The 26,684-nt window shown below is 35.7% G+C and overlaps 1 protein-coding gene across 2 annotated transcripts in view; it reads left to right on the top strand.

Moving 5' to 3' along the window:
• The window catches only part of PSD3 (pleckstrin and Sec7 domain containing 3), a 456,859-nt gene that overhangs the window by 95,643 nt on the left and 334,532 nt on the right, over positions 1 to 26,684 (top strand). For both annotated transcript variants that reach the window (XM_040643183.1, XM_008706333.2), the window contains exons 3-6: positions 13,336 to 13,530; positions 13,632 to 13,712; positions 15,522 to 15,634; positions 18,162 to 18,220. In XM_040643183.1, coding sequence (XP_040499117.1) covers positions 13,336 to 13,530; positions 13,632 to 13,712; positions 15,522 to 15,634; positions 18,162 to 18,220 — 448 coding nt within the window. The remainder of the gene's footprint in view (positions 1 to 13,335; positions 13,531 to 13,631; positions 13,713 to 15,521; positions 15,635 to 18,161; positions 18,221 to 26,684) is intronic.

The following is a 26,684-nucleotide window of genomic DNA, read 5'->3' as shown; positions in this document are numbered from 1 at the left end:
CAGTGAAAAAGCAAAAACCTACATCATCTAGGTCATGCCCCCAGGGAGTATGAAACTCTAGAAGGGCAAAGAGTAAAATTATATATTGAAAATAAATGCCTCCAAAGTAAATGCAGCCTGTGTCGTCCACTTGGTGTTTGGGCAGTTTCTGTACCCCTGCTTTTGCATGTTGGTGCCCTCTCCTGGAAGACTGCAGAAGGTATTTGCAAGGTGAGAGTGCTGGCCCTGCAGTGGCCCTATCAGAAGCTGAGGAGCGTTGTAGGGCAGCTGTGCAGTTCTGAGTGCACCAAGGAAGTGCAGCAAAACTGTGGTATGGGACAGTGAAAACAGGTATTTATAAAAATTTGAAGAGAGGGCAGAAAACACTAATGGTGATGATACAAATTGGATATATTTAACCATAGAAAGTATTCATAAAGCCTCTTGTTCTTCTGAAGATAGAAAGAAGAGTTAGAAGAGAAGAGGAAGAGAGACAGAGGAGAGTATAGAATTGATCTAATGTTCCCTACCTAGATAATATTATTTAGTACCTGGACCTGCAAAGGTGTGTGTGTGTGGGGGGGGATGTTTGATCAAGCTAAATTTGTATTTACAGGTATGCTTTTGAGTGGTTGTAATGTTAGTTTAGGAATGGGATACTTATGTTTAGTAAGCTAATTTTAACTTACTTATCCCTAATGGTTATTACTCTCAAGTAAATTACATTAAAAAGTAATTAAGTTCTAAGTTGAGACTTCTAGCAGGGGTTGATTAAAAAAAAAAAATTCGACTTGAATTAGGATACATCTTCTACCTCTAGCCACTGCTTGCAAAATAGAAGAGGGGTATCTATCCCTGACTCGCTTTACGTGCCACTTGACTTGAAACAGGGATTCACAGGATTGGTTTAGACACACCAAGCCTTTTTTCTTCTTTTAAATTCCAGTAGAGTTAACATACAGTGCTATATTAATTTCAGGTGTACAATACAGTGATTCAGCATTTCCATACATCACCCTGTGCTCAGCAAGCCAAGAACACTCCTTATTCCCCTTCACCTATTTCACCCATCCCCCCACCCACCTCCTTTCTGGTAACCATCAGTTTGCTCTCTATAGTTAAGAGTCTGTTTCTTGGTTTGTCTCCCTCTCTTTTTTCTTTCCTTTGCTCGTTTTTTTGTTTGTTTCTTAAATTCCACATATGAATGAAATCATATGGTGTTTGTCTTTCTCTGACTTATTTTGCTTAGAAAGTATAATTACTTTCTAGCTCCATCCACATCATTGCAAATGGCAAGATTTCATTCTTTTATATGACTGAGTAATATTCCATTATATATACATACCACATCTTTATCCATTCATCAGTCGATGGACACTTGGGCTGCTTCCATAATTTGGCTATTGTGAATAATGCTCCTGCAAACGTAAGGGTGCATGTATCCATCTGAATTAGTGTTATTGTCTTTTTTGGGTAAGTATCTGATACCATGCTTACTGGACTGTAGGGTAGTTCTCTTTTTAACTTCTTGAGGAACCTCCATATTCTTTTCCAGAGTGGCTACACCAGTGTGCATTCCCACCAACAGTGCAAGAAGGTTCCTTTTTCTTATATCCTCACCAATACTTGTTATTTCTCGTGTTTTTTATTTCAGTCATTCTGACAGGTATGAGGTGATATCTCATTGTAGTTTTGATTTGCATTTCCATGGTGATGAGTAATGTTGAGCATTGTTTCATGTGTCTGTTGGCCATCTGTGTGTCTTCTTTGGATAAACGTCTGTTCATGTCTTCTGCCCATTTTTAATCGGATTGTTTTTTGGGTGTTGAGTTATATAAGTTCTTCATATATTTTGGATACCAACCCTTCATTGGGTATGTCATTTGCAAATATCTTCTCTCATTCTGTAGGTTGCCTTTAAGTTTTGTTGATTGTTTCCTTTGCTGTACAGAAGTGTTTTTTTATTTTGATGTAATCCCAATAATTTATTTTTGCTTTTATTTCCCTTGTCTCAGGAGACATATCTAGAAAAATGTTGCTACAGCTGACGTCAGAGAAATTACTGCCTGTGTTCTCTTCTAAGATTTTTATAGTTTCAGGTCTCACATTTAGGTCTTTAATCCATTTTGAGTATATTATTGTGTATGGTGTAAGAAAATGGTTTCATTCTTTTGCAGGTACCTGTCCAGTTTTCCCAACACCTTTTGTTGAAAAGATTGTCTTTTCCTACTGGATAGTCTTTCCTTCTTTGTCAAATTTCAATTGACCATAGAGTTGTAGGTTTATTTCTGGGTTTTCTGTTATGTTCCATTGAACTATGTGTCTATTGTTATACTAGTACCATACTGTTGTGATCACTACAACTTTGTAATATGACTTGAAGTCTAGAATTGTAATACCTCCAGCTTTGCTTTGCTTTTTCAAGATTGCTTTGATTATTCAGGGTCTTTTGTGGTTCCATACATATTTTAGGATTGTGTGTTCCAGTTCTGTTAAAAATGTTGGTGTTTTGATAGGAATTGCATAAATGTATAGATTGCTTTGGATAATCAAGACATTTTAACAGTATTTGTTCTTCGGATCCATGAGCATGGAATGTCTTTTCATTTCTTTGTGTCATTTTCAATTTCTTTCATCAGTGTTTAAAGTTTTCAGAGTACAGTTCTTTTATCTCTTTGGTTATGTTTATTCTTAGGTATCTTATTATTTTTGGTACAGTTGTAAATGGGATTTTTTTTTTTAAGTTTTTATTTAAATTCCAGTTAGTTGTGGGGTGCCTGGATGGCTCAGTCGGGTAAGTGTCTGACTCTTGGTTTCGGCTCAGGTCATGATCTCGGGGTCATAAGATCAAGTCCTGCAACTGTCTACGCTCTCCCTCTGCCCCTCCCTCTCCCTCTGCCTCTGCCTCTCCCTCTCCCTCACCCTCTCCCTCTGCCCCTTCCCCCTGCTCCTGTGTGTGCATGCCTCTCTCTCTCTCTCAAATAAATAAATAAAATCTTAAAAAAAAATAAATTCGATTAGTTGGGATTGTTTTCCTAATTTCTCTTTCTGCTGCTTCATTATTGGTGTATAGAAATGCAACAGATTTCTTCATGTTGATTTTATACCCTGGGACTCTACAAAATGAAAATTTGTTTATCAGTTCCAGCAGTTTTTTGGTGGAGTGTTAGTTTTTCTATATAGAGTATCATGTCATCTGCAAATAGTGAAAATTTGATTTCTTCCTTGCCAGTTTGGATGCCTTCTATTTCTTTTTGTTATCTAATTGCCGAGGCTATTACTTCTAGTACCATTTTGAATAAAACTAGTAAGAGTGGACATCCTTGTCTTCTTGACCTTAGGTTCTGAGAAGTCTCAGTTTTTCCCCACTGAGTTTGATATTTACTGTGGGTTTTTCAGAGATGGCTTTTATTATGTTCCCTCTAAACTTACTTTGATGAGGGTTTTTTAAATAATGAATGGATGTTCTCCTTTGTCTAATGTTTTTTCTACATCTGTTGAGACAATTATATGGCTTTTGTTCTTTTATTGATGGGTAGACCAACTTTTGATATGACACTATTTAACAAACTGTTTACAATAGTAAAATTGTAGTCATTATCCATGTAAGGATGATCCACTTAGTGGAGTATCTGTTGCCAGTTGTGTTGTTCAGAGTTCATGTATACCATCACTGGTAAAATCCTTGACCACTTTCTGTTGCCCGGTGAATGTATAGTAATGCTAATTCAGTGCAGTAAAAGTGTAGACAGTTGATAAATTTTTGCTTAAAAATTATTTATTGTATTCTAAAATGTGTGGAACATCTATTAATATGAATAATTAGGAGATGGTTTAAGATCCTGTTGAAAATAATTCAGTGCTTCATATTTTTTAAATTAAAATTGAGCATTTTTCCCCCTCTGTGCAGAATATAACACTTTTAAAACATTATTTTTTAGGTATAACTTTTCCTCAATAATATAACCATAGTGATAGAAAACTGATCTTTTTCAAGTGTCAGATAAACTTAAAAATCTAGAAAACATTTTAGATAATTGTGATTGAACTTATAATAAAACATATCTTAAGTTATCAGATGGTTATCTGGGAATTTTGCTTCTGCATTGACTTCTTTTGTTTAATGATAGATTGTGTCATTGAATGGGCCTCAGTAGAGGGAAGCACTAAGAAATAATGTTATAAGCACTACAGAAAAGCAGCCATTGTCATTAGTTTTCTTGTTATATAGAACTGTATGGGACTGTTATTTGTTGTTGTCTGTCTTTTTTTAGTCGGTAGGGATTTCAGAGAGAAAAAACAAAGATGTGCTAGTTGAGGCAATTTTTGGCTTCTAAAAATTTGACATTCCTTTTAATAAATTGTCTTTGGAAGGATAGACTTGATTTCATTCCATGTTATTGTAAATACTGTCTCTAAGGGTATTAAACTTTCTTCCTTATAATCGTATTGCATTTGGCAATAATAGCATCCTTGACTAAATCTCAGGAGTGAGGTTAGTGGGCTCTAGCAGTTTAGCTAGTCCCTTTTACATGTCTTTCTTTTCTCAAGTGTTCTAGGGACAAATAGTACCTCCTTCTTCCTCAGTCAAAGGAGGCTATGTTTTGATGAGTTTATGCTTTATTTGTATATGTATGCATTCATTTATTTAGAGCGTTAATGCCTTCCTTTAAATGAAATTTTTTTAAATTAGGTAATTTGAATTTGGAGAAACATGAAGGGATATAATATCTTGGCATGGGGGATAAGCTAGTGATTTTCTGTATAGACATGTGGGTGTATTGTCTAAATTCAGACCACCCTGTTTCCCCAGAGTGTGCAGTGCATAATCACAGTCATTAACAGATGTGGTCAGCTTCAGACTGTCTACTTATGAATTTACAGGGATATGAAATGCAGTTGCCCCTTTTATTTGCTTTTGTCAGGGTAGAGAGTGATATAGTGCCATTAGAGATTTTTAATGCCATATAAAGGCAGGGAGGTAACATGGCCAAAAGCTGTATCTCATGAAAGATGTAAACTCAGAATATGCAGTGACATTTTAATAGCATTCCAGGAAAATAAGTTAGTCCATCTGTGAATGAGTCACTCTTCCTTTCTTGCCCTCTGGACTTGGGATTCACTGATTCGTTCACTGAAGCTTCTGTGCAAATAATGAACATGTAAATGTTTTTGCATCACTTTCCTCCTTATTTATTATCGAGCTAGACATCTAGTAATAGTTGCTTTGCAAATGATTCATCTCAAATTTTTATAATGTAGTTGTATTAAAATTGACTTGATAATATTGCAGCAAAATTACATTCTCATTTGGGAGCCAGCCCAGAAAAGCTCCAGTTTAATATGAAAAATCAAAACAAAATTAAAAACTAAAAAAGTAAAAAAGAAAAAAGAAAAAAATAACGCTGCATCATCTGGATTATGCCCCCAGCAGCATATGACTTTCTAGAAGAGTAAAGATTCCAATTATTTATTGGAAATAAGTGCTTCCGAGGCAAATCGGTTAAGTTTGGTCAGCTTCTGTACTACTGCCTTGCACGTTGGTGCCCTTTTCTGGAGTACTGAATGCAGGTCTAAGTAAAATGAATGAGGTTTAAAAAATATCCTGAGCCAGAACCTCTCGGTGACACTTACTATGATTCTTCATTTGTAAAGACTGAGTTATGTTTTCCATGCCAAACAGAACTAGCCATGAGAAGTTTCTATAGTTAGATTTTGTCAATGGTTCTCTATAATTATGAAGTCCCTGAAATCATTTATAAGTAAAATGGAGTCCCATCCAGAGAGATGTATTCTATATAAATGTCAAAAGTGGGTTCTTTGAGGCAATTTTCTTTAGGGAAGTCAAGTATTAATTTCTACTGAGAGCCAGTTAACATTTGTGTACAATACAAATAGCAGTTTACGTTTAATAAAATACGGCCTGATGTAATTATCTCATGTGATCATCCAAATAACCGAGTATCATCTTAGGAGTAGTAGTAGTGATGAAACGGGTCTGGTGATGGCACCTAACATGTATTGTTCACTATGTGTCAAACACTACTAGGTAAGCATTTATGTGGATCTTCTCATTTAATCTGCACAACACCTTGGGAAGTTGGTACGTTCTCTCCATTTCATAGATGAAGAAACTGAGGTTCACAGAAAATAATGAATTTACCCACTCTTGGGGACTGATAGAACCAGTGTTTGAACCTTGGCAGTCTAACTGGAGCTTTTTGACAGATACTTGCTTTTAGCATCTTCTAAATTAGTAATTGTTACTGGCAAACTAAGCACTTGCATGTAGAATCTCATTAATAAATGAAAGGAGACCTCCTAATTCTTCTGCTTTAATGGATTTGTGTTCAGATGAATACACTGCTAGACATATTTCTTTGTCACACATTTCTGGGTTCTTTGGGCATATTGGACATTACAGCCCCTTACCACATTAGTGGAGGGGACTGCTGTGCCTGTGCTGAGTTCCCACAGGTGGTGGGTAGTTGCTGTGGCTACTAGACAGCTCTGCCTGAATGTCCTGGACCCCTTATATGATTACATCTGCGAATCAAACTCATGATCTTTTCTCTTTCTGTCTCCTGTTTCTGTATGTGTGCATGCTCACGTGCCCCTCACACACTGTTCCACGTCCCGTCTTCTTCCTCTTGTATTTGCTATCTTGGTTGGTGGCAGCATATTCTGCCCAGCTTCTAAGTCAGAGTTAGCCTTCTGCCCTCCCTTTGAACACAGCTCCACACACATTCCAAATCACTCATTGTGTTCTTTTAGTTTACTTTCTAAATATCTTTCAGAGCAGGTTTTCCTCTTCTTCTTCTTCTTCTTCTTCTTCTTCTTCTTCTTCTTCTTCTTCTTTTTTAAGATTTATTTATTTATTTGAGAGAGAGCACAGACATGGGGAGGAGCAGAGGAAGAAGGAGACAGTCTCAAGTAGACTGTGTGCTGAGTGTGGAGCCCGAGGCGGGCCTATCTCACGACTCTGAGATCTTGACCTGGAAATCGAGGTTGGTCAGTTTTACCAACTGGGCCACCCAGGTGCCCCTCAGAGCAAGTGTTTGTTTTTTTTAAAATATTCACATGAATTATCTTTCAATTCAGGTTCTTGTCTCCTAGTATTTTCATGGCTTTCCTAGCTGATTTCTCTGCCCTCAGTTTTGTCTCCCTATAGTTTTTCCTCCATAGTACGAAGAAAAGTGATCTTATAAAAATCCAAGTCTGGTGGGGTGCCTGGGTGGCTTAACTGTCTGACTCCTGATTTCTGCTCAGGTCATGATCTTAGGGTCGTGAGATCGAACCCCGAGTCCAGCTCCACCCTGAGTATGGAACCTGCTTAAGATCATCTCCCCCCTCTCTTAAAAAAAAGAAGAAAAAATCCAAGTCTGATCATTACCATTTCCCCTCTTTAGACCCATAGTGATTTTCCATGGGTTACAGTGGTAGCTCAAAATCCTGATAACACATCAGAATCATTTTGGAGTTTAAAAAGAAAATTTGAAGGCCCACCTCAGGCCAACAGTCTGAGAATTCCCTGGAGTAGGCCGCCGGCACATGTCTTTTCTGAAAAACATTACATATGCTCATATTCCCCTGTCTCCTTGGATATCTAATGGAGATCTCAAAGTTAATGTATCTAAAATGGAACTTCTTTCTCTTAAAACTTATGCCAACTTTGGTTTCCCTATGTTTATTGATGACAACTCCACCCTTCAAGTTTTTTGGACCTGCCATGGCCACTTTTTAAAGAAAAATATGTCTACCTCTCTCCCCAAGAGATTCTTGATCTCTCTTTCTTTGTTCTATTTTTTTCCATAGCAGTTATCACCTTCTAACATAACTACATATATTTTTTTCATTTGTTATGTGTGTTGTTTATTTTTAGCTCTCCTGGGGTAGAAGCACTTTCTTTTGTTTACTGATGTATTCCTAAACAGTAAGCACCTAAACACATTGCTTGACACATCGTAAGGGATTTGTTAATGTTTGTTGAATCAGCAAAAACAACCATACCAGAAAATGACCAGCAGTAACAAAATTAATAGTACTAGAGGATATAAAGGACTTGGGTACTAAAGTGCCATTGTCCATGTCCAGCTCTGTGCCTCAGTTTCCATCTGTAAAATGGGTATGCAACTATCTACTTTATAAGATTATTGAGGATTAGATGAGATAATCTCTAGGAAGCACTTATCTCTGACTGGCACAAAGTGCTTAACCAGGGTTAGATGCTGTTAGGTGAATGGGTACCACTGGAGGTACTGTAGCTTTCTGAATAATTTCTCATTTATATTTCCTCCAAGATTAGATGATGTGCTACCTCTGCAATGCCTGAGAAATAAATGTCCTACGGAATGATGGCCAGCAAGGTTTCCTTTCCTTTCCTTCCCTTTCCTTTCCTTTCCTTTCTTAAAGGCAGTTTTTTACTTCAGGATTTTAAGTGTATCTTGCTTATAATATACTTAGAACTCTTTTTGACTGACATTCTTTCTGGCCATGAAAGCTAATGCATTTGTACCGGCTTTCCTGATCTGTTGGTTCCAGGCCTTTGTATCTGTATTTTCAGCCTGAAGAGTGGTGCCAGGGTCATATTGCACCCTCTGGTCCTTTCATTCCACTTGCAACTGAAGTCATTTCTTTCCACTCTTTGGGATTCTTCTGACTGGCCTTTACCTCGCTTATACAGTATAAAATTGGACTAGGTACTATTTGTTGTTGTTTTCTATGCACAACTCCTCAGGTATACTTTATAAGTGCAGGGGGTAAGGAGAGCTTTGACATCTTAGCCTAGTTTACTTTTTTATCCTCATTTATTACCTCAGTTCAATAAAAATTTAAAGAATTTTTTTTTAATTCAAAGTAAATATGAAACCAGACAATCTAACTGGTACCCTCTGCTGATGTCAGTCTCTTCTAGAACACTCCAGGGTTGGTCATAATGAATTAGAAAGTTCGTGCCATGTGTCATTGATAGTATAGCAAAGAAGACAGTGGAGAAAGTGGACACAGCCAGTTGCTCGGTTCTTGCATTCTTTTAGCAGATGACTATTGAATAACCTCAACCTACTCTTGTGATGTGGATACAGAGTGAAATTCAAGATTGTAGTTGGTGAGAGAGATGGGACTTTTATAAGAAGAGCTAAAATAAAGGTAATTTATCAAGTGCTCTGAGAATGCATCAGGAGGGAGTTGGAATATGATTCTTAAAAAAATCATCTCGCTTGGGCTCTTGTGGGGTTAAAGAGATTTGCAAAATTTGGGGCACCACAGAATTTTAGGGAAGGAGTAACAAGAGGGACAAAGGGAACAGGATGGAAAAGGAGTATGAGAGCACAGCTAATATTCCTGTGTGGCCCAAGCATGAGGAAAATGGTAGATGATAAATCTAAATGAGCAGTTGGGGTCAGCTTGTGAATGGTCTTACCTGACATGCTACAGAATATGGATTTTTATCTTGTGTAGGATTTTTATGAAGGAGGCATATTATTACATCTGTGATAGCAGTATGTAGGCTAGGAAGGAAAGGTGAAAATATAGAGAAAAGAGAGTTTTTCCTTTGTATTTAGAGGACATTAGAGAAGAATCAGTAGGTCATAGGCTGAGAGAAGGTCTTGATGAAACTATAGAAAAATAGTTTAATAAGGAGTAAAAATTACATAAGTAAGTCAGAATAAACCCACTTTGTGGGTTGTGAAACATGCTTCCAGTGGGCATTAGGGAATTAGGGAACACCATTATTGGAATTCTTCAAATAAGTTTAGAACAAACATTTTAGGAGGTAGGGTTACCAGGTGAACCTAGGTAAAATATAAGACAACCAGTTAAATTTGAATTTCAGATAAACATTGCATGATTTTTTTTTAGTGTATGTTATGTGCTAAAAACTATTTTTTGTTTATCTGAAATTCAGATTTAACTGGGTATCCTAATATTTTTACCTAGAAAAACTGGTAATCCTAGTATTATAAAAAGGTTATGAGAATGCCTGGTGATCAGACTCAATAATCTGATCCTTCTTCTGATGATAGTGTTACCATATTTGTTTGCGAGTGTGAGGTACAGGCCCCAGTGAAGCATTTTCTAGAACACAGGGAGAATCTTTTGGGGAGTCTACATTTAAGTGGCTATTAGAAATTTCACCTTAGGAATTGTAAAGTTACATAATCAAGAAGAAAAGAGAGACTAGGAAAAAAAGGGAAAATTCAAACACTAAAAGCATCTAATATCAGCAGACTAGAAGGACAATGTCTTGTGTATTCCAGGAAACAAAATGGGGTGTCATCCCTCCTGAGAGGGATCGTCCAGTTCGCTTTATCAAGTGTGAACAAGGCTGGGCTGCCATTGTTGTTTATGCTCTTGATATACAGTGGCTCTTGTGTTCTGGCTCCTGTTTTTATTGGGGGTGTAAAAACATTACAAAAACCCCAACAGTAAGCACTCTGCCAAGAAGGTGAGGTCATAGTAATATGACTTCACAGGGAAGCCCTTGTGGACCAACAGACACTGGACTTGTGGGGCAAAGAGTGCTGAGAAGGGGCTTATAAGAGGATGTATGTATGGCCCAGGCACCCTAGGCTCTGGGATGAGTTCTTTTTGGTGTCTGCCTTATTGCTGGTGAGTTTGTATTGCCATTATATTGCCAGGCTTTCTGATTTAAAAGGAGCAGTCTCTGTTCTTGTTCAAGTAATCTCATAAATCATGAAATGGGACAAGAAGGAAGCCATCTAGGAATGGAGGTATTTATCCTCACTGTATTCCTTATTTTATTTTTTACTGAAGGTTTTTTCAAGAAGATCCAGAGAAGTCTGATTTGTTTAGATTTTAAAATTACCTCCTTTTGAAGAATGTAGGGAGGATGCAGTGAAATAGACTGGGCTGGGCAAGAGAGTAGAAAGGGGGCAAATATGAGGAATGAGAAACAGGAGTGACTGGCACCACTACACTTAAAAAATATGCTCATTAGGATAGGTCTCTTATATTTGAACAAAATCTTCACAGTCCTGTATATGTGGTGTAATTATACTATTTACACAGAGTGATTAAATATATGCCATAAATTTGTCTTGAAAAATGAGCAATAAGTAGCAGTTTCATTGAAACGAAAATGCTTTCTTTAGCATTTGTTTTTTCTCCATGATAGCTACTACATGGAGTAAGAGAATGCATGCAGACACAACTGCAGGGATTTCTTTTATAATTACAAAAATTACTTGTTTGTAACTAAAATAGTTCTTGGAATAAATACTATATTTCCACCACGATGTGGGAAAACACAAAGTGTGAGTTGCCCTTTAAAAGAATTTTCTAATATGAGTTTATATATTATAGATTTGCTGTATATAATGATTAAATACTCAGTTTTCTGATAGAATAGATTTCATAAAACTGGCTGGTAACTCTGTAGAGGAAGATTTAGGGTGAAAAAATATTTAAATATATTTGCATGAAGATCTCATCATAATGAAGCAATTTATTTTAATTAGTATCTATTTCTGTTGGAAAATTGTTTAAGGTGGCTAATTGTTTAGAAGGGTTACCAAATATCTTAGTTTGCCTGGGGCAATTCCAGTGTATGTTTGTTGTCCTGGCATTGACTGTGGTTTAACATTTGACTGAGTTTAGAAAATGAAGTATTATCATTAATAACTGCAGTAAAATTAAGTCAGCCCGGGTTTGATAAGCCTCCACTTGGTTGTTCTAGCTTCTCTCCAGTGTCCGGTGGGAGGTGTGAGTTTACATGTGTGTTGAACAGAGGAGTTGAGTCTAAAAGAAGTGTGGGATAAGCTCTCTCTTTTCCCTCCCCTCTCTTTCAAAGACAGCATGTAGAATACTGGCTGAGGAGTTGTGAGGGGCAGGTATCTCCCTCAAGTCTGGCAGTGGTTGGGAAGTCTGGGTCTGTGCAGTCCTAGGGGCCTGGTGTACTGGCTGGGCGTACAGCGGCTGGAACTGCGTTTGAGTGAGGGTGTACCTACTAGGCTACCTCTCAGTTGGTGGTAGGAAATGGAAAATCATAAGGTGGAATAACTGACAAAAATAGGTACTGAATAGTCTGCTTAAAAAAACAAAACAAACATTTTTTGCTATAATGATTTTTGTCATTTGTTATAAGTTTACAAGTAATTTTTTTTATTGGTGATGCCTTTTTAAAAAAAACTTTGTAACAATTATAATTACATATTTAATTTTATCATCCTGTTCCCTCTTCAGAGTATCTTGGGTTAGACAATAAATGGATACTCTACTTATAATTCAGGCCAAGTTAAAGAACTATGTGATAGAGCAAAGACATGCAAAACTAGGCCTGTGGGCCTTGTCAGCCTAGCCTGGAGTGGTTTTTAGTTTTAAAAGGTTGTGGGGGAAAAACCCAACAAAAACAAAGAAGCGTGTGTGATGGAGACCTTATGTGGCCTTGGCTGAAATATTTAGTATCAGACACAGATCTCGGTTAGACTTTGTGGCAAGTATGTTGGAAGGCTACTTAAACATGGTAGCTTATCATGAATGTATCTTTCCTTAGTTACCAAGTTAACGTGAGGATTTGGAAATTACTGCATTATTGGTGTGTGTGTTATAAATTGATGACGTAGCATTCTGTAGCCAGCCACAGGCTGTCCCCTTTCAAGAGCAGAGGTACTCACAGTGTGGTTTGTGGGGCTTATCGAGACCTGTTGAGGAGGTTTATGAGTTCAGAGTTATTTTATAGTAACAGTACAGCATTATTTTCCTTTTTCACTGTATGGTGTGGGGGCTTTAGCATAAATCACACAGTGTAATTTAGCACAGTGTGGGGGCTTTAGCACAAATCAGGGTGGTGGCACCAGACTGTCCTGGTCCTTACGACCAAAACAAAGTATCGGTTAGTGGCAGTGAGAACCCACCTGTCTTCCAGTAAGCCAACCATTAAAGAAATTTCTAAATATGTAAATAATTGTTGCTTTTCTCACTAAATTTTATGTTGTTTTGGAAACGATAATTGTTTTTAATAAAATATATTATTTATATTCATGAAATGGGTGTTATTTTTAAGCAAGTTAATATTTGAAATTTTTCTTTTTAAATTACTAATACAGTGAGTATCAATAGATATAACCCACATAAACACAAAGGTCTTTGATGTCTTCCATATTTTTAAAGGTCTTGAGACCAAAAGTTTCAAGAACTGCTCATCAACGGTTTAAGCAATCAATTTTTCAGTACATTGAAATATAGTAGCTGGAAATACTTTTAAGCATAAAACTATCTCATTTAAAAGTTTTTTCATTTAGTTCTGCAATAGCATGGTAATTTCATCAGGTATTTTTCCTTTGTGTCACATAAGAAAAATCTTTTCTTTTTTTTCTTCTTTCTCAATTCTCACAGCAATGCTGGGGTAAAAACAACACTACTAGAGGCTCATTCTGAGATGGGGAGCACTGAAATTCTGGAAAAGGAGACCTCAGAAAGTCTCAGTAATGGTACCAGCAGCAACGTAGAAGCAGCCAAAAGATTGGCCAAACGTCTTTATCAGCTAGACAGATTCAAAAGATCGGATGTTGCAAAGCACCTAGGCAAGAAGTACGTTCTGTACCAAGGCTGGTGTCTGAGTGTGTCCTTGTGTGTGTGTCTTTTTTAATAGCTTGGATTTTAATAACAAAGTGTATCCTGTTTTCTTATAGCAATGAATTTAGCAAACTAGTCGCAGAAGAATATCTGAAGTTTTTTGATTTTACAGGAATGACACTGGATCAGAGTCTCAGGTATGATTAAATATCACTTCTGTTCTCTTTTGCCTCTAAATAATTAATTCTGAGAAGAGACAGTAATACTGAAACTAAAATCCGATTTTTAATTTTTTTAGCCTACAGTGACTTTGTGATCTTAGCTGATTACACTACAGTTTATGAAGCATAGTAGAAAGAAAGTTATATTGTTTTTACAAAATCACACATGAAATCGTATTTTCCATCTAGTACATGACATAGTAAAGAATAGTGACAGAGTGAGTCTTGAGAAGTGGAATCTGTGGGACCTTGGTTTTTGAATGATCACTTAAAAAAGGCACAGATTTACAGACTGTAGAATTACAGTCTTTTTTCCCCTAAGCATTTGTTTACAATAGCCAAATAGCCTTTTAAGATGATACTTTGGAATTAACTCAGGAATGTAATAAAAATGAATATCAACATAATAACCAGCAGAAGATATCTGTAAACTGTTTCGGGTAGTAGCATTTTTGCTGATCTGTTCGAATGAAGGTTTAATAAGCACACTGATCCCCACTTTTCACACCATACTGTACTGTAAATTTCTAAGAGCCGCTGAAGGTAAAAACCCAATCAGCATTTACTCTTACAAACTTTATAGCATGTCAGAGCCTGGAGGAATTCTGAGATCATCTGTATAACCCTCTAGTTTTATAAATCAGGAAACTGCATTTTGGGAGGTAAAGTGAGGATGTTTGGATTAGAATGCACAATAATGACTTATTCAGTGGCGCTTTGTGTGAATTGAGGGCAGGCATAGGTTTTTCTACTGAAAACAAATAAGGGTAGAGGAAAGATCTGTATTTATGCTTTGTTCTCTGATGTGATTTATAAAAGACAGTTATGAAAAATTCAAGTTTGATCAACATAATTTAGATCTAACAAACTAAGACAGCAACACTTTCATCATAGGAATAAGGTTTTTTTATGTTTCTTTTAATTATAAGATTTCTTAGAACATTTTAAAGGGTTTTCTTTCTTCCTATCTCATGTTTAGGAAAGTGTATCTAATTTGTCAAGTTAGGGTCATTGGAATTCATCATTAATAGACAGTGCTCTTAGGGACTCTGATTTAGATTGGTGTGTGGTTCTGGGCGTATTTTTATTTTTCAAATAATTTTTATACATAAATTAATTTATTCCTAGCCTAAATAATAAATTACGGTTTTAGCTCCCAATTTTCTTCTCATATAAAAAGTTAATAATATGATGTGATAATAGGCAAAATAAAATTAATGAAAATCTACTGTGCACAAGATAATATAATTGTAATTTTTTCTTTTTTTAAGTTTTATTTTATTTATATTCAGGTAATTAACATATAGTGTACTATTAATTTCAGAGGTAGAGTTCAGTGATTCATCAGTAGAATATAACAGTGTGTCAATGGCAAGTACAATCATATGACAACATGACAAACTGTGATCCATGTATAGTTTTAAAACAGCCTACATGGTTATGGGTTCAGGCTTAAGTGTTCTTTGGTTTTTATCTTCCTGATCTTTTAAACGGCTACTTGTCACTCAGTCATATGGGGACGTTACTACCTTCCCAAGGCTTTTCTTAATGTATTAGCTACCATGTTATTGTTATTGCCCTATCATCTTTTATATTGACATTTTATAGAATTAAATAAATTTATATCGAATGGCTATCAAGTAAGTGATTTTTTAAAAAAATAACTAGAATATCTTACTTTGTATAATTAATTTCTTATTATATATGAATTAACTTTAATTGTCAAACATAAAGAGTATGGTAATGTTTTCTAGTTTCACTTTTTTTCTCTTAATTCTTTTTTAGGTATTTCTTTAAAGCATTTTCTCTTGTGGGAGAAACTCAAGAACGAGAGAGAGTTTTAATACACTTCTCCAATAGATACTTTTATTGTAACCCAGATACCATTGCTTCACAAGGTAATCTAATGGAAATGTTTGTATTTCAGAAACCAAGGGTTATTTTTCTCATTATGAAAGTTATATTTTTTGGAAAATATGGAAGATTATACAGAAGAGAATGAAAATCATCTAGGGATCTCTATCTGGAGATGACTATTAACTGTGATTTATTTCCTTCTACTCTGCACAATATTTAATTTCAAATTTGAATCATTACAGAGTTTTGTTTCCTGTTGTCTTTCCCTTTCATCGTGAGCATTTTCTTATGTCATTAAATATTCTTTAAAAAGCATGATATTTAATGACTGTATGGTATTCTTTTTTTTCATTATTTTTTACTTTGTTTTCCAGTTCCAAAGTATGACAAGATGCTTTAAGTTGCTCATGCTGTCACTCTGAGATTTTACATGCAAAGCACATTGTAATAAATGAAATGCTGGTTTTCATATTTCTTCTTTCTGTCCATCTGATCTCTAAACTTCTTGAAGTGCATGTGTGCTTAGTTTTGGAAACATTTACAAATCTCACTGGCGTTTGTAGTGTGTCTCCAGTGCTTTGGTTTGATATTCGTTGTAACAGCACTGACCACTGACTTTGATTTATGATTTTAATGAACTATGAGTTTATGTTTATTGTACTAATTTTAAAATCAACTTTAAACTATTTAATTGTTGATGCACCCTATCAAGAGGTTTTTCCTCCATGTCAGTTCCTGCAATAAAGCAAAATTTTCAAGGTTTGAAGTCAGGCGCATTCATTTGCAGTTGGAGAATCTTTCATAAGCGCAAAGTCTGGAATAGATCACTAGGACTAGATGCACTAGAAATAACAATTATCTCTTAGCTTCAGTATTGCCAGTTAACTGGGATAAGTGTACCTGATCTTGACTAAAGTGGTTAATCCCCTGGCCTCTGCCCTGCAGGCTATAGCTAAATTCACTAACAATCTGATCATTAAAGTCACATTCCTCTCCTCTGTAAAATGGAAGCTTAATTTTCTTTAGTCCTTTCTGTGATTCTGACTATTTATTCACTGTTTCTATCACTATCAGAATTGAGTAGAGAACGAAAGGGATAGAGGGTGTTGTTTTTATTAAAACCTCCTTTAAATCTAATAAGATGTTGACATTCCTGAGTGAAGTAAAGCATATGGATGTGTACACTCAACTGGCAGTTGATAAGGGTATTTGAGAGTTGGCTGCTGAGTTTTACACATGCTTTCAAGGAATTTATTCTAAGTGTATTTAAAATTTAGTAATAATAAACTGGAACTGGAATAAATATACTTTTGGGCGTTTAATAGCATCATCTCCTTAGAGATATTAATAACACAAATCAGCTACTATACTCAAAGGCATACTTCTGAAAAATAAGCTGTCTTTAATTCATGAATTCAGTAATTAGGAAGGGCTGCCTTTCTGCACATTTAGCATACACTAAATGCGCTAATAAGATTTTTCTGCAACTGCCACTTGGATTGAGAATTGCAGGAGAAGAATGAGGAGAAGTAATTCTAAGGTTTGGAAATGAGAAGCTTCTAACTCTTAGTGCTTTTTCTTTTCCTTTATAAAGTGAGAGAGAGAGTGGTGTTTCCATCTAAATGTAACATGATCCACCTGGTTTGAGCAACATCTTTCCCCTGACTATTTAATTTTTTAATCTTTACAGATTATTGCAGTATTTTACTTTTGCCTGATCCACAGTATCCTAGACCAGTCAACCTACATGTTGCCTTTAGTGAATTGTCAAGAAAGAGGATAACTGTTCCTGCCCATATATTTTTAGCCAGAGAACTAATACCCAGATAGTACAGTGAAAGACCCAAATCTTGGTTTCCTTTAACTTTTGCTTCTTTCTTAATTCACATTCCTCCCAGAAAGTAAAAAAAGAAAGAATATTAGCAAATAATTTATTTTCATTTCTGCATCTTGTGTTACAAAAAATTGAGGAAATATAAATAAAAAGATAAAAATTATCTCACTATCCAGAGACGATAATCTTTTAATATAATGTTATATATTATTCTAGATGTATTTATATTTAAATGGAACCATACAGCCTATAATGTGCTTTTCATATAATAATTTATTGTGAAATATCTTTCTGTTTCAACATGTATACTTGGACAACATTTTTAATAACTTAAACATAACTGTGTTTTTGTAGGGTTTTATTTACTTGTTCCCCATTATAAGCAGTATTTCTTTGGATACCCTTGTATTTTGTATAGATTCCTTTTTCCTTAGTGTAAAGCCTTATAAATGGATTTGCTGTGTCAAAAAATACTGTTTCGAAGCTTAAGATATGTGGTATCAAACTACCCTCCAGAGAGGTAAGAATAATATACTTTATCACCAGCGGAGTCCAACTCTGTGCAGAGGTCCTTTTAATAATGTGTCTATTTTTTGTCTCCCCAAATATGATTAATTGTGCCTAGCCACATGATTGTGTTTTCATAGGTTCTTAATTTATGCCACTTTAATGATAATAAGGAGTCCAACAGGAAGTAGTGAATTAATGCTTTCTTTCTTTGTCTCTTCCCTTAGATGGAGTTCATTGTCTCACCTGTGCAATGATGCTTCTTAACACAGATCTTCATGGCCATGTAAGTATGGGTGTGTGAAGCTGTCTTATAGAAATCAAAATAGCTTGGGCTTATCTTTGCTTTTGTGTTCATACACACTTATTTTCTGCTTCCGTTTCTCTCATTCTGTACATGGCAGGTAGGTAAACGTAAATCCTTGGAAAAAGAAATAACTTTTTTTACGTGCTAGCACACAGCATGATTCACTTAAAAGTGAATATGATACTGTCTACATGTCTGGAGTTGACTTATCTGTAGTGAGTGTTCTGTATCTTCTTTCTCCAGTAGATGGCAGAGACAGAGCATTTGCTTTTTGGTTAGCCATTTGGGTTGATATATGATAGAAACGGGATGTGAGTTAGATCTGAAGATGTTGACTGTGTTTTTACTAAATATAGTAGCCAGTCTTAAGAACTCAGCCTTTGCTACGCTTCTCAGCTCACGTGGTCTTTTACTAGTTGAAATATCAAAATATTCTAATTACTGTCTCATCTTCTATTTAAAATCTAGAGTGAACTTAAATTTATAATTACATATAAACTTTTACCTTTCATAGATGTGGAATTTTAGCATTTACTTAAACTGTTTATCTTAGAGAAAGTAAAAATGTTTTAATTTAATAGAGGCCAATATGTACTTATTTAGCACAAAAATTATTTCATAGTCCCAGGTCCATTTATTTTGAAGAGAAAACCAGGTTTCTTGTAATTAAAGAATCTAGATCATCCCTTGATTTGCTATATGATTTATCTTACAATTAAAAAAAATCACATTGAAAGAACTAAAACTTATGTATCCATACAAATTCGTTCTCATATTCCAAAAGGCCACATAATTTCCTTAAGAAAGGTAAAATGGAGCTGTTTGGGACCGTTAAGATGGACTGAAGGGAAAAAAAAATGTGTTCTGCTATCAGAAAAATGAAGAGGAGGTGTAGTGATAGCTGACAGTGTCTTCACAAACCTCCCAACTCAACTAGGAATCGAGGAAGTTCCCTTTGCAATTTGCATGAGGTGAATTTAGAAGAACCTAGTGACTTGTAGACGTGTGTAACATATGTCCAGAGATGGTACAGAATACAATTAGTAGATGCCCTCAGGGGACATTTTGGGGTAATAGCACCATAATACAGGGAATAAAGGTACTAGGATTCCCACAGGGTGAGCCCACATGAGAATCAGAATTTAAACTCATTGGCTTGTTATGGGGATGACCAGTCACTGGACAGTCCTGACCTCTGTTTTTCTCTTACCAGTAAAGCAAGTTTTCCTCTTATGATGACAGTTACAATTCTTTCCTCTTCTTTTCCTCCCACTTAATTTCTCAACCTAACTTTCAGCTGAAAGACAATTTTACTCTTGTCCACATGTAACTTTGATCCAAGTCAGCCAGTCCCAGCAGGAGGTATCTTCTTGACATGAGATTTTTTTTTTTTTTTTGACATGAGATATTTTGAGGTCTCATTCACATAGGATGGTTGTGCATTTAGTGTCTGTTGCCCGAGAAAATTTATAATGACAAAAAAAAAAAATCCAGTAACACTTTCAATTCTTATTTAAAGTTGAGGATCTCATAGAACTGTGGAAGTTGCTAGATGGGGGATTAGTTTCTATTAAAAGCTAAATTACTTTTTAGAAAGCTAATATTGCTTTAGTGATACTTTCAAATAAACATGTATCTTATTAATCACAATATTTTGAAATATAGCAGTAAATAAAGGTGTGAGGTTTGTTATTTATTCAGATAACTCAGCATGTTTGATATCCTGACTAACCACGGGCACCCCAGTGTCTATAGTCCATAGGTTCAGAACCACAGATCTCGGATTTGCTCTTGCTCTATTTTTAGACCACTTGTGAATAATTGAAAAAAGATTAAATGAAGTGTCATACTTCTTTTTGGCAACTAGAATGTAAGCGTTTATAGGTAAGAGGCAGTATACAAATGAACAGTTTAATATTATCCTGAGTTATGCCAATCACACATAATTAACAATTGGCTATAGTGACAGAATGACATATAAAAGGGAGAATAAGTACAATACCATCAACATATTTTTAGTAATTATTAGTTCTTAGCTTTGTTTTTGAAAATGCGTGCTATATACTTAGGATTGTTGTTTAGGTTTTGTATATTAGAGGTTTTTTTAATCCTTATTTACAATGCATGCTGTTAAAAGTCTGTTGAATATATAGTAGTTATCATAAGAGCTAACCATATGAAAATGTGTTTTCTTATCTTCCAACTCTGGATTCATTTTAAAAATAAATTTTCCTCCTAGGTGGTAAGTTTTTATCCATAATTCTGAACGTAGCTTCTCTTGCATCATGATTGCCTGATTTACTGTTACAGCGTCTGTTTGACTTATTAGCATGGCCTCTTTGGAGGTGAATCATTCAAAATATAAAGGGAATTATTTCTAATGTCTGCCCCTTTTCACCTCCTCCCTAGGCTGTACTGCCTAGGCCATCACCTCTCATTACTTAGTCCAATGCTAGAATAATCCTCTTGGGAAGTGAACTAACAGACCATTTTCCTTTTCTTCCTTACCATTGTGCCATGATAGCCATACAACAGCATGACCTTTCTAAGAAATACTGAGATAAACTTGTCATCTTGCTTTCAGTGGGGGAGGCATAACTTGGGAATTAGCTTCTTTTGGCTTTCCTTTGTGAATCCTTCGTGAGGGTTTTATTTACTCTAAGAAATGATACATTGAAAATGTACTGGTATGGGCCTTTGTTCATTCTGCTAACTTTTCTTACTAATAAAATGATAGAACGTATACTAATATAATAAATCTAATATAGTGTTATATGTTGGAATGCCTTTCTATCTTTCTTTTTACAATTTATTCTGTCATTCAACACTTATAGTATGTCTACTCTCTCCAAGTTCTGTGCCATTTGGGTAAGGATCAGAAATGAATGAGACATTCATGGAAGTCAAATCTCATTTCTGGTAGTGTTGGCTAAGCAGCCTTCCATTAGTCCTTTTAACTGAAGAATGTAGCAGGTAACTGAGGTGCTATGGTGGAAAAGTAGTGGGGAGCTATTTTAATTATACCTTGGATTATTGAATTTCACTAATCAGGCTAGGGAAAAAATAATACAAAGTAATATTTCTGGGAGAAGCTCATTCAAATGTTTTAATTTCATTGAAGCTAAAAATGCTGATTCCCTTTTGTACCTATTTTTTAAAAATATGAATGATGTATCATTATTTTAACAATAATGTTGACTTGCTTTTCTTTGAATTCTCTTAGATAAAATATTTTATAATTGTGGTCACATGGCTAATTTGCTAAGTAATCTCTTATTTTTAAAATGCCTCTTCATCTATGAAATATGTATGTAAATTAAACTTTTGCATATACAGATACATTTCTATTAAAACAAACTCTAGAGTTTAATTTTCTTTTACCATACTAGGACTAAGTTGTATTGATGTTATTTGAACTATCAACATGGAAAGAGCTGAAAATCTGAAAATCTTTTTCTTTAAAGCCTTGTGTTTTATTGGAAATACTATGAATAGAAGATTTTGTCATGTTAGAATAAATTCAAACCTATTTCTTTTCTGGACTAATCTTCAAATGTGCTTTGTTGACTATACCTAGCTCTTGGGTACTTGGACCATAGTTGAGATTCAGCTATCTGCCAAGATTATCACTGGGGCTGAAGACAGGTGTTAGGGGCAGGACAGTAGGCAGAAACTTCTTACCAGGGCTGGACCCTGAGGTGGAAGGAAGTTTTAGATAATAGACTGAGTTGTAATGAAGAGCGGGATAGATAAATATAGAATCAGTTGGTCATTTTCACAACTAAAAGTCTAAAGAGATCTATAAGACAGTGGCTGCCCAGGGTCAGGCCATGGTCAGAGGCAGTAGCCAGGACGTTATTTTTAATCAAGGTATTGTTGCAGAATCTACCCTTTAACACTGTGGCTTGGGATTTTTAGTAGCAATTTTACGCAAGGTGTCTCTGTTTTTCAGTAATGGCAGAAGCTAGCCTACTCCTTCAACAGGCGTAAGGAAGTTGGGAATGTGGTTCTTCTGGAGTGGTGGCTCTTTCTGACTCAGGCTAGGAATCCTGTAGATATCTTTGGGATACTCTGGGTGTGTTGAATATCATCCTCAGTGGTCTGAGTTTAATGTATGAGGCAGGACCTTACTGTTTTTTGTTTGTTTTTGTTTTTGTTTGGTGTTGGGTTATAGGTTGACTAAGGGATAAAACCACAGTTAGTATACCATACTGGTAGGGGAGCAGAAAGAAGTCAAGGAATCAGGTATAGATTTTGTAATAGAATAATGTTAAAAATATATGTGTAGTTCAGTTTAACATAGGTCATAGTAGTTCATTATTTTAAACTGCATTGGTAATTGTGTTTTTAATTCCCAGATTGGCTCTGTAGGATCATAGAATTTTAAATTGGCAGGTAAAATATTTGGTTTATTATCAGAAGTAGAAAATGACTATTATAAGAATTGTTTAATGCTTTTACTTTTCATAGTGTGCTGTTTTACCTTTCTACTCTCAAAAGCACCACAAACCGCTGTAAGGTTGATAGGTAGGGTTAACATCCTTAGGAAGTCTCTGTTTCTGTGATTATCATTATTGTAACTGGCAGCTGCCTTAAGTGCGTTTTGCCTGCTGCTCTCCAACCATATACCTGTCTTCTCTCTGGGTTCTTCTTCCTGTCTGTGCTGCCCCACATCCTCGATGCTCTCTGCCAGGAAAGCCATCCCTGGCATTCATTTCGTTTCCTATCTGAGTTTTACCTTACTGTAGATTCTAGCCTTGTTCTTAATTTCCACTCAACCAGCACAGCCTTCTTCCCTTGGAGTCCTCTTTTCCATGTCCTTGGTACCCTTTCCTTTCACCTCTTTGGGAGCTTCCCGGCCATGGTGACTTCCAGCAGGCTCTCATCCCCGGAGCTGCTCAGTGATACTGAGAGTTCACAGAAGCACCGGGTCTGGACCAGAGTTGCCGCGGGTTTCTAGTGGGGCGTTGGGTTCAGTTTTACTGTTTCTCTTGCCAGAAGGAGTATTTGGGGGATCGCCTGAGAACCTTAACCATCAGCTGTTGAAATGTTCTTTATAGAAAAATGTCTTGATTTCAGATTTTTTTTTAAAAGATTTTATCTATTTATTTGAGAGAGAGAGAGAGCACAAGTTGGGAGGAGGGACAGTGGGGGAGAGAGAAGCAGACTCCCTGCTGAGCAGAGAGCCTGACTCAGGGCTCCATCCCAGGACCCCAGGATCATGACCTGAGATTTTTCAATTTTAAAAATTTGCCCCTCAGATTTTTCAATTTAAAAATGACCTTTAAGATACTGTCACATTGACAACTACGTGAATTTTAATAGGAATGCTTACTTAAGCATGTCACAGTTAATTGTCTACTGGTGCATTTTCTCTGCTTCTGTGACTCCTCAAAATGAAAGCCTCCTTTCCTTTTTTTCTTTTCCCCCATTTCTTCCTCCCTAGCCATCTCCCACCCCTTCTATTTCTTTTTTCACTTTTCTTTTTTTTTTTTTTGTAGTTCTGCTTTTTTTTAGAATGGGTTCATACATGGAAAATACAATGCAGGTATAAGTTGGGTCAATCAATTGGGGCTCATTTAGGGACCTCAGGTTATCTAATTTATACATTATTCAGTCGCTGCATTCTTTTTCCTTCTTACTATTATGAGTTTTTCACGTTTGCCCAGGTCATTAATAGAACACGATAAAGGAAAGTAGATGAAACTCCATATTGTCTATTTTGCTCTTTCTTCCTGAGAATGGTTTGGGGAGGGAATAAGTGAGGGTGAGGAAGGTGACTGAAACCTCTTACCTCTAATCCCATTAAGTGAATGTCTGTCATTCTATGACAAGTTAAAAGTAGAGTTTAATCTTTGTAATTTGATAATGAGGTCAGTGTCTTTTCCTTTATGTTCTCAAATTTCAGAGGAAACACTTTCTGTGAAGTTGTGGTAGAATGTGCTTGGACAGTACTTCTCAAACTTCATAGTATCACATTCCGTTTATACTCTTACATTTTTTTGAGGACCCCAACGAGCTTTTGTGTGTATCCATTAATACCATGTTAGAAACTAAAATGGATAAGATTTTAAAATATTTATTAAATTATTTTAAAATAGCATTAATAAACCCATTAAATTAATTATGTACTTTTTTCTTTTAAAATGAGTGAATTTTATTTTTTAGTTTATTTTAGGTGTACAACGTAATGATTCATTATTCATATGTAGTAGAAAATGATCACCACAGTAAGTCCGGTTAACATCTGTCACCATACATAGTTATAATTTTTTGTCTTGCAATGAGAAATTTAAGCTACTCTTCAGTTTCAAACATTCAGTACTGTAGTCACCAACATGTACATTATATCCTCATGCAGTATTTATTTTATAACTAGAAGATTGTACCTTTTATAAAAATTGAAGTATAATTGACACACAATGTTATGTTAGTTTCAGGTGTACAGCATAGTGATTTGACAAGTCTGTATGTTATGCTATGCTGACCAAAACTATAGCTGTCATCTGTCACCATACAATGCTATTACAATACTATTGACTATTTTCCCTGTACTGTACTTTTTATCCTGTGACTTATTCATTCCATAACTGAAAGCCTGTTTGTCCCTCTCCCCTTCACCTGTTTTGGCCAACCCCCTCCCCTCTGGCAGCAGTTAGTTTGTTCCTCCGTATTTATGGGTCTGTTTCTGCTCTTCTTTTTTTTATTTTTTTAACTTTACACACACATATTTTTTTAAGTTTTTAATTTAAATTCCAGTTAATTAACATACAGAATAATATCAGTTTCAGGTGTACAATTTAGTGATTCAGCACTTACAAAGAACACCTGGTGCTTATCACAAGTGCACTCTTTAATCCCCATCACCTATTAGTTCATTTGTTTGTTTTTCAGATTTCACATATAAGTGAAATCATATAGGAATAACATTCTTTTTTATGAGTAATAATTATACTTCGAAAAACAAAAAGAATCTGAAAAGTATAGCATTGAAATTTTTTTTGCAAGACTCTTTCATATTTGGCTTAATAGAAGACAGCTAAATTCTCTGCTTCTGTATTTAGTTAGTTGCAGTATGTCACAAGTAATGTAGCTTCTAGAAAACTCCACTGTAACTTGTGAGAGAGAGTGAAAAAAATGTTCTGAGTGTTATTGTAACACTAGGTTTGACCTCATGGACACCCTGAACAGGATCCCTGAGTCATACTTTGAAAACCACCGTGTTACAATATTATTATCAGTTGCTGTATTTTTTTCTTTATACCACGTCTAGTTCCAGTGGCAGGAAAAGTCCAAGTAATATTTCAGATATCCCTAAAAGTTGAACTTGTAATACTTACATTAGCTCTGTGATTGGGGTTTATGAAAGAATACTTTGAATATCACAGCCATAGCTTCTTGGTTTGGAAATTTACGAATGATCCTGCTTTGCCTGCTAATCATGCATATAAAAAAATAGACACCTGAGGGCAGCATAATACACTTAAACTTATTTGATAGAGAAGACAACAAAACAAAAGCAGATCTACAGAACTGAAGTAATTACCAAATCTGTAGTATGCTTTTGTCCCCCCATTTATTGTAACATGTTGAAGGAAGTGGAATTGTCATGTGGGAGGGTATGCCTGCTGTGTTTTAAAATCCTAAGATTTATGAGGCCAGATTTTAGCAATGGATCATGAAAGCTTTTAGTTTCTCTGAAAGCATGCTTTTCCGCAATGGTTCCAGACTCTACATTATTAAAAATAAAAATTTTAGGATTATTTTGCCTAATTCTGCAACCTGTAGGTCAGATTATATGCTGTGGTCTGTTTTCCTGGTGAATACTTGAGAGAGCTGTCCTTGCTAGCAGCTGCCTCTTAGGACTGAGTTTAGGTTAGGTCTTGGCTGGAGCTTTGAAGAAGGTTTCATTCTTCCAGTTGTCAGGGAAGGCATACTCAAAGCAAAGACTTGGTCACTCTTGTGCTGAATTTTGGACAGTAGCTTGTATGGTTTCTAGGTGACTCTAAAGAAGGAATCTCTTCATCTCAACTTTGCCCCTTTGCTCTCATAGTTACCACTAAAGCTGGGAGCAGATTATCAACTGAGTGGGAAAAATACCATAATTTTAACAGTAAGGCACAGAATACATCAGGGTGCCTAATCTGTTTGTATGCTCACTCATGATGTTGTCCTCAATACAAATACCACTTTCTTCCACTTTTCTTTTAGTTCAGGGGTCAGCTGGGTGCCTGGCTGGCTCATTGGTGGAGCATGCAACTCTTGATCTTGGGGTTGTGATTTTGAGGCCCACATTGGGTGTAGAGATGACTTAAAAATAAAATCTTATAAAAAAAAAAATCAGGTGTCAGCAAAGCATGACCCACAGGTAAAATCCAGCTGATGGCCTGTTTTTGTAAGTGAAGGTTTATGGAACACAGTCACACCCATTTCTATACATCTT

The sequence above is a fragment of the Ursus maritimus genome, unplaced genomic scaffold, assembly GCF_017311325.1.
Source record: "Ursus maritimus isolate PB19 unplaced genomic scaffold, ASM1731132v1 scaffold_28, whole genome shotgun sequence".
Classification (NCBI taxonomy): Eukaryota; Metazoa; Chordata; class Mammalia; order Carnivora; family Ursidae; genus Ursus; species Ursus maritimus.
Note: the sequence above shows the minus strand (reverse complement) of the source record. Positions and strands in the feature narration are given on the sequence as shown.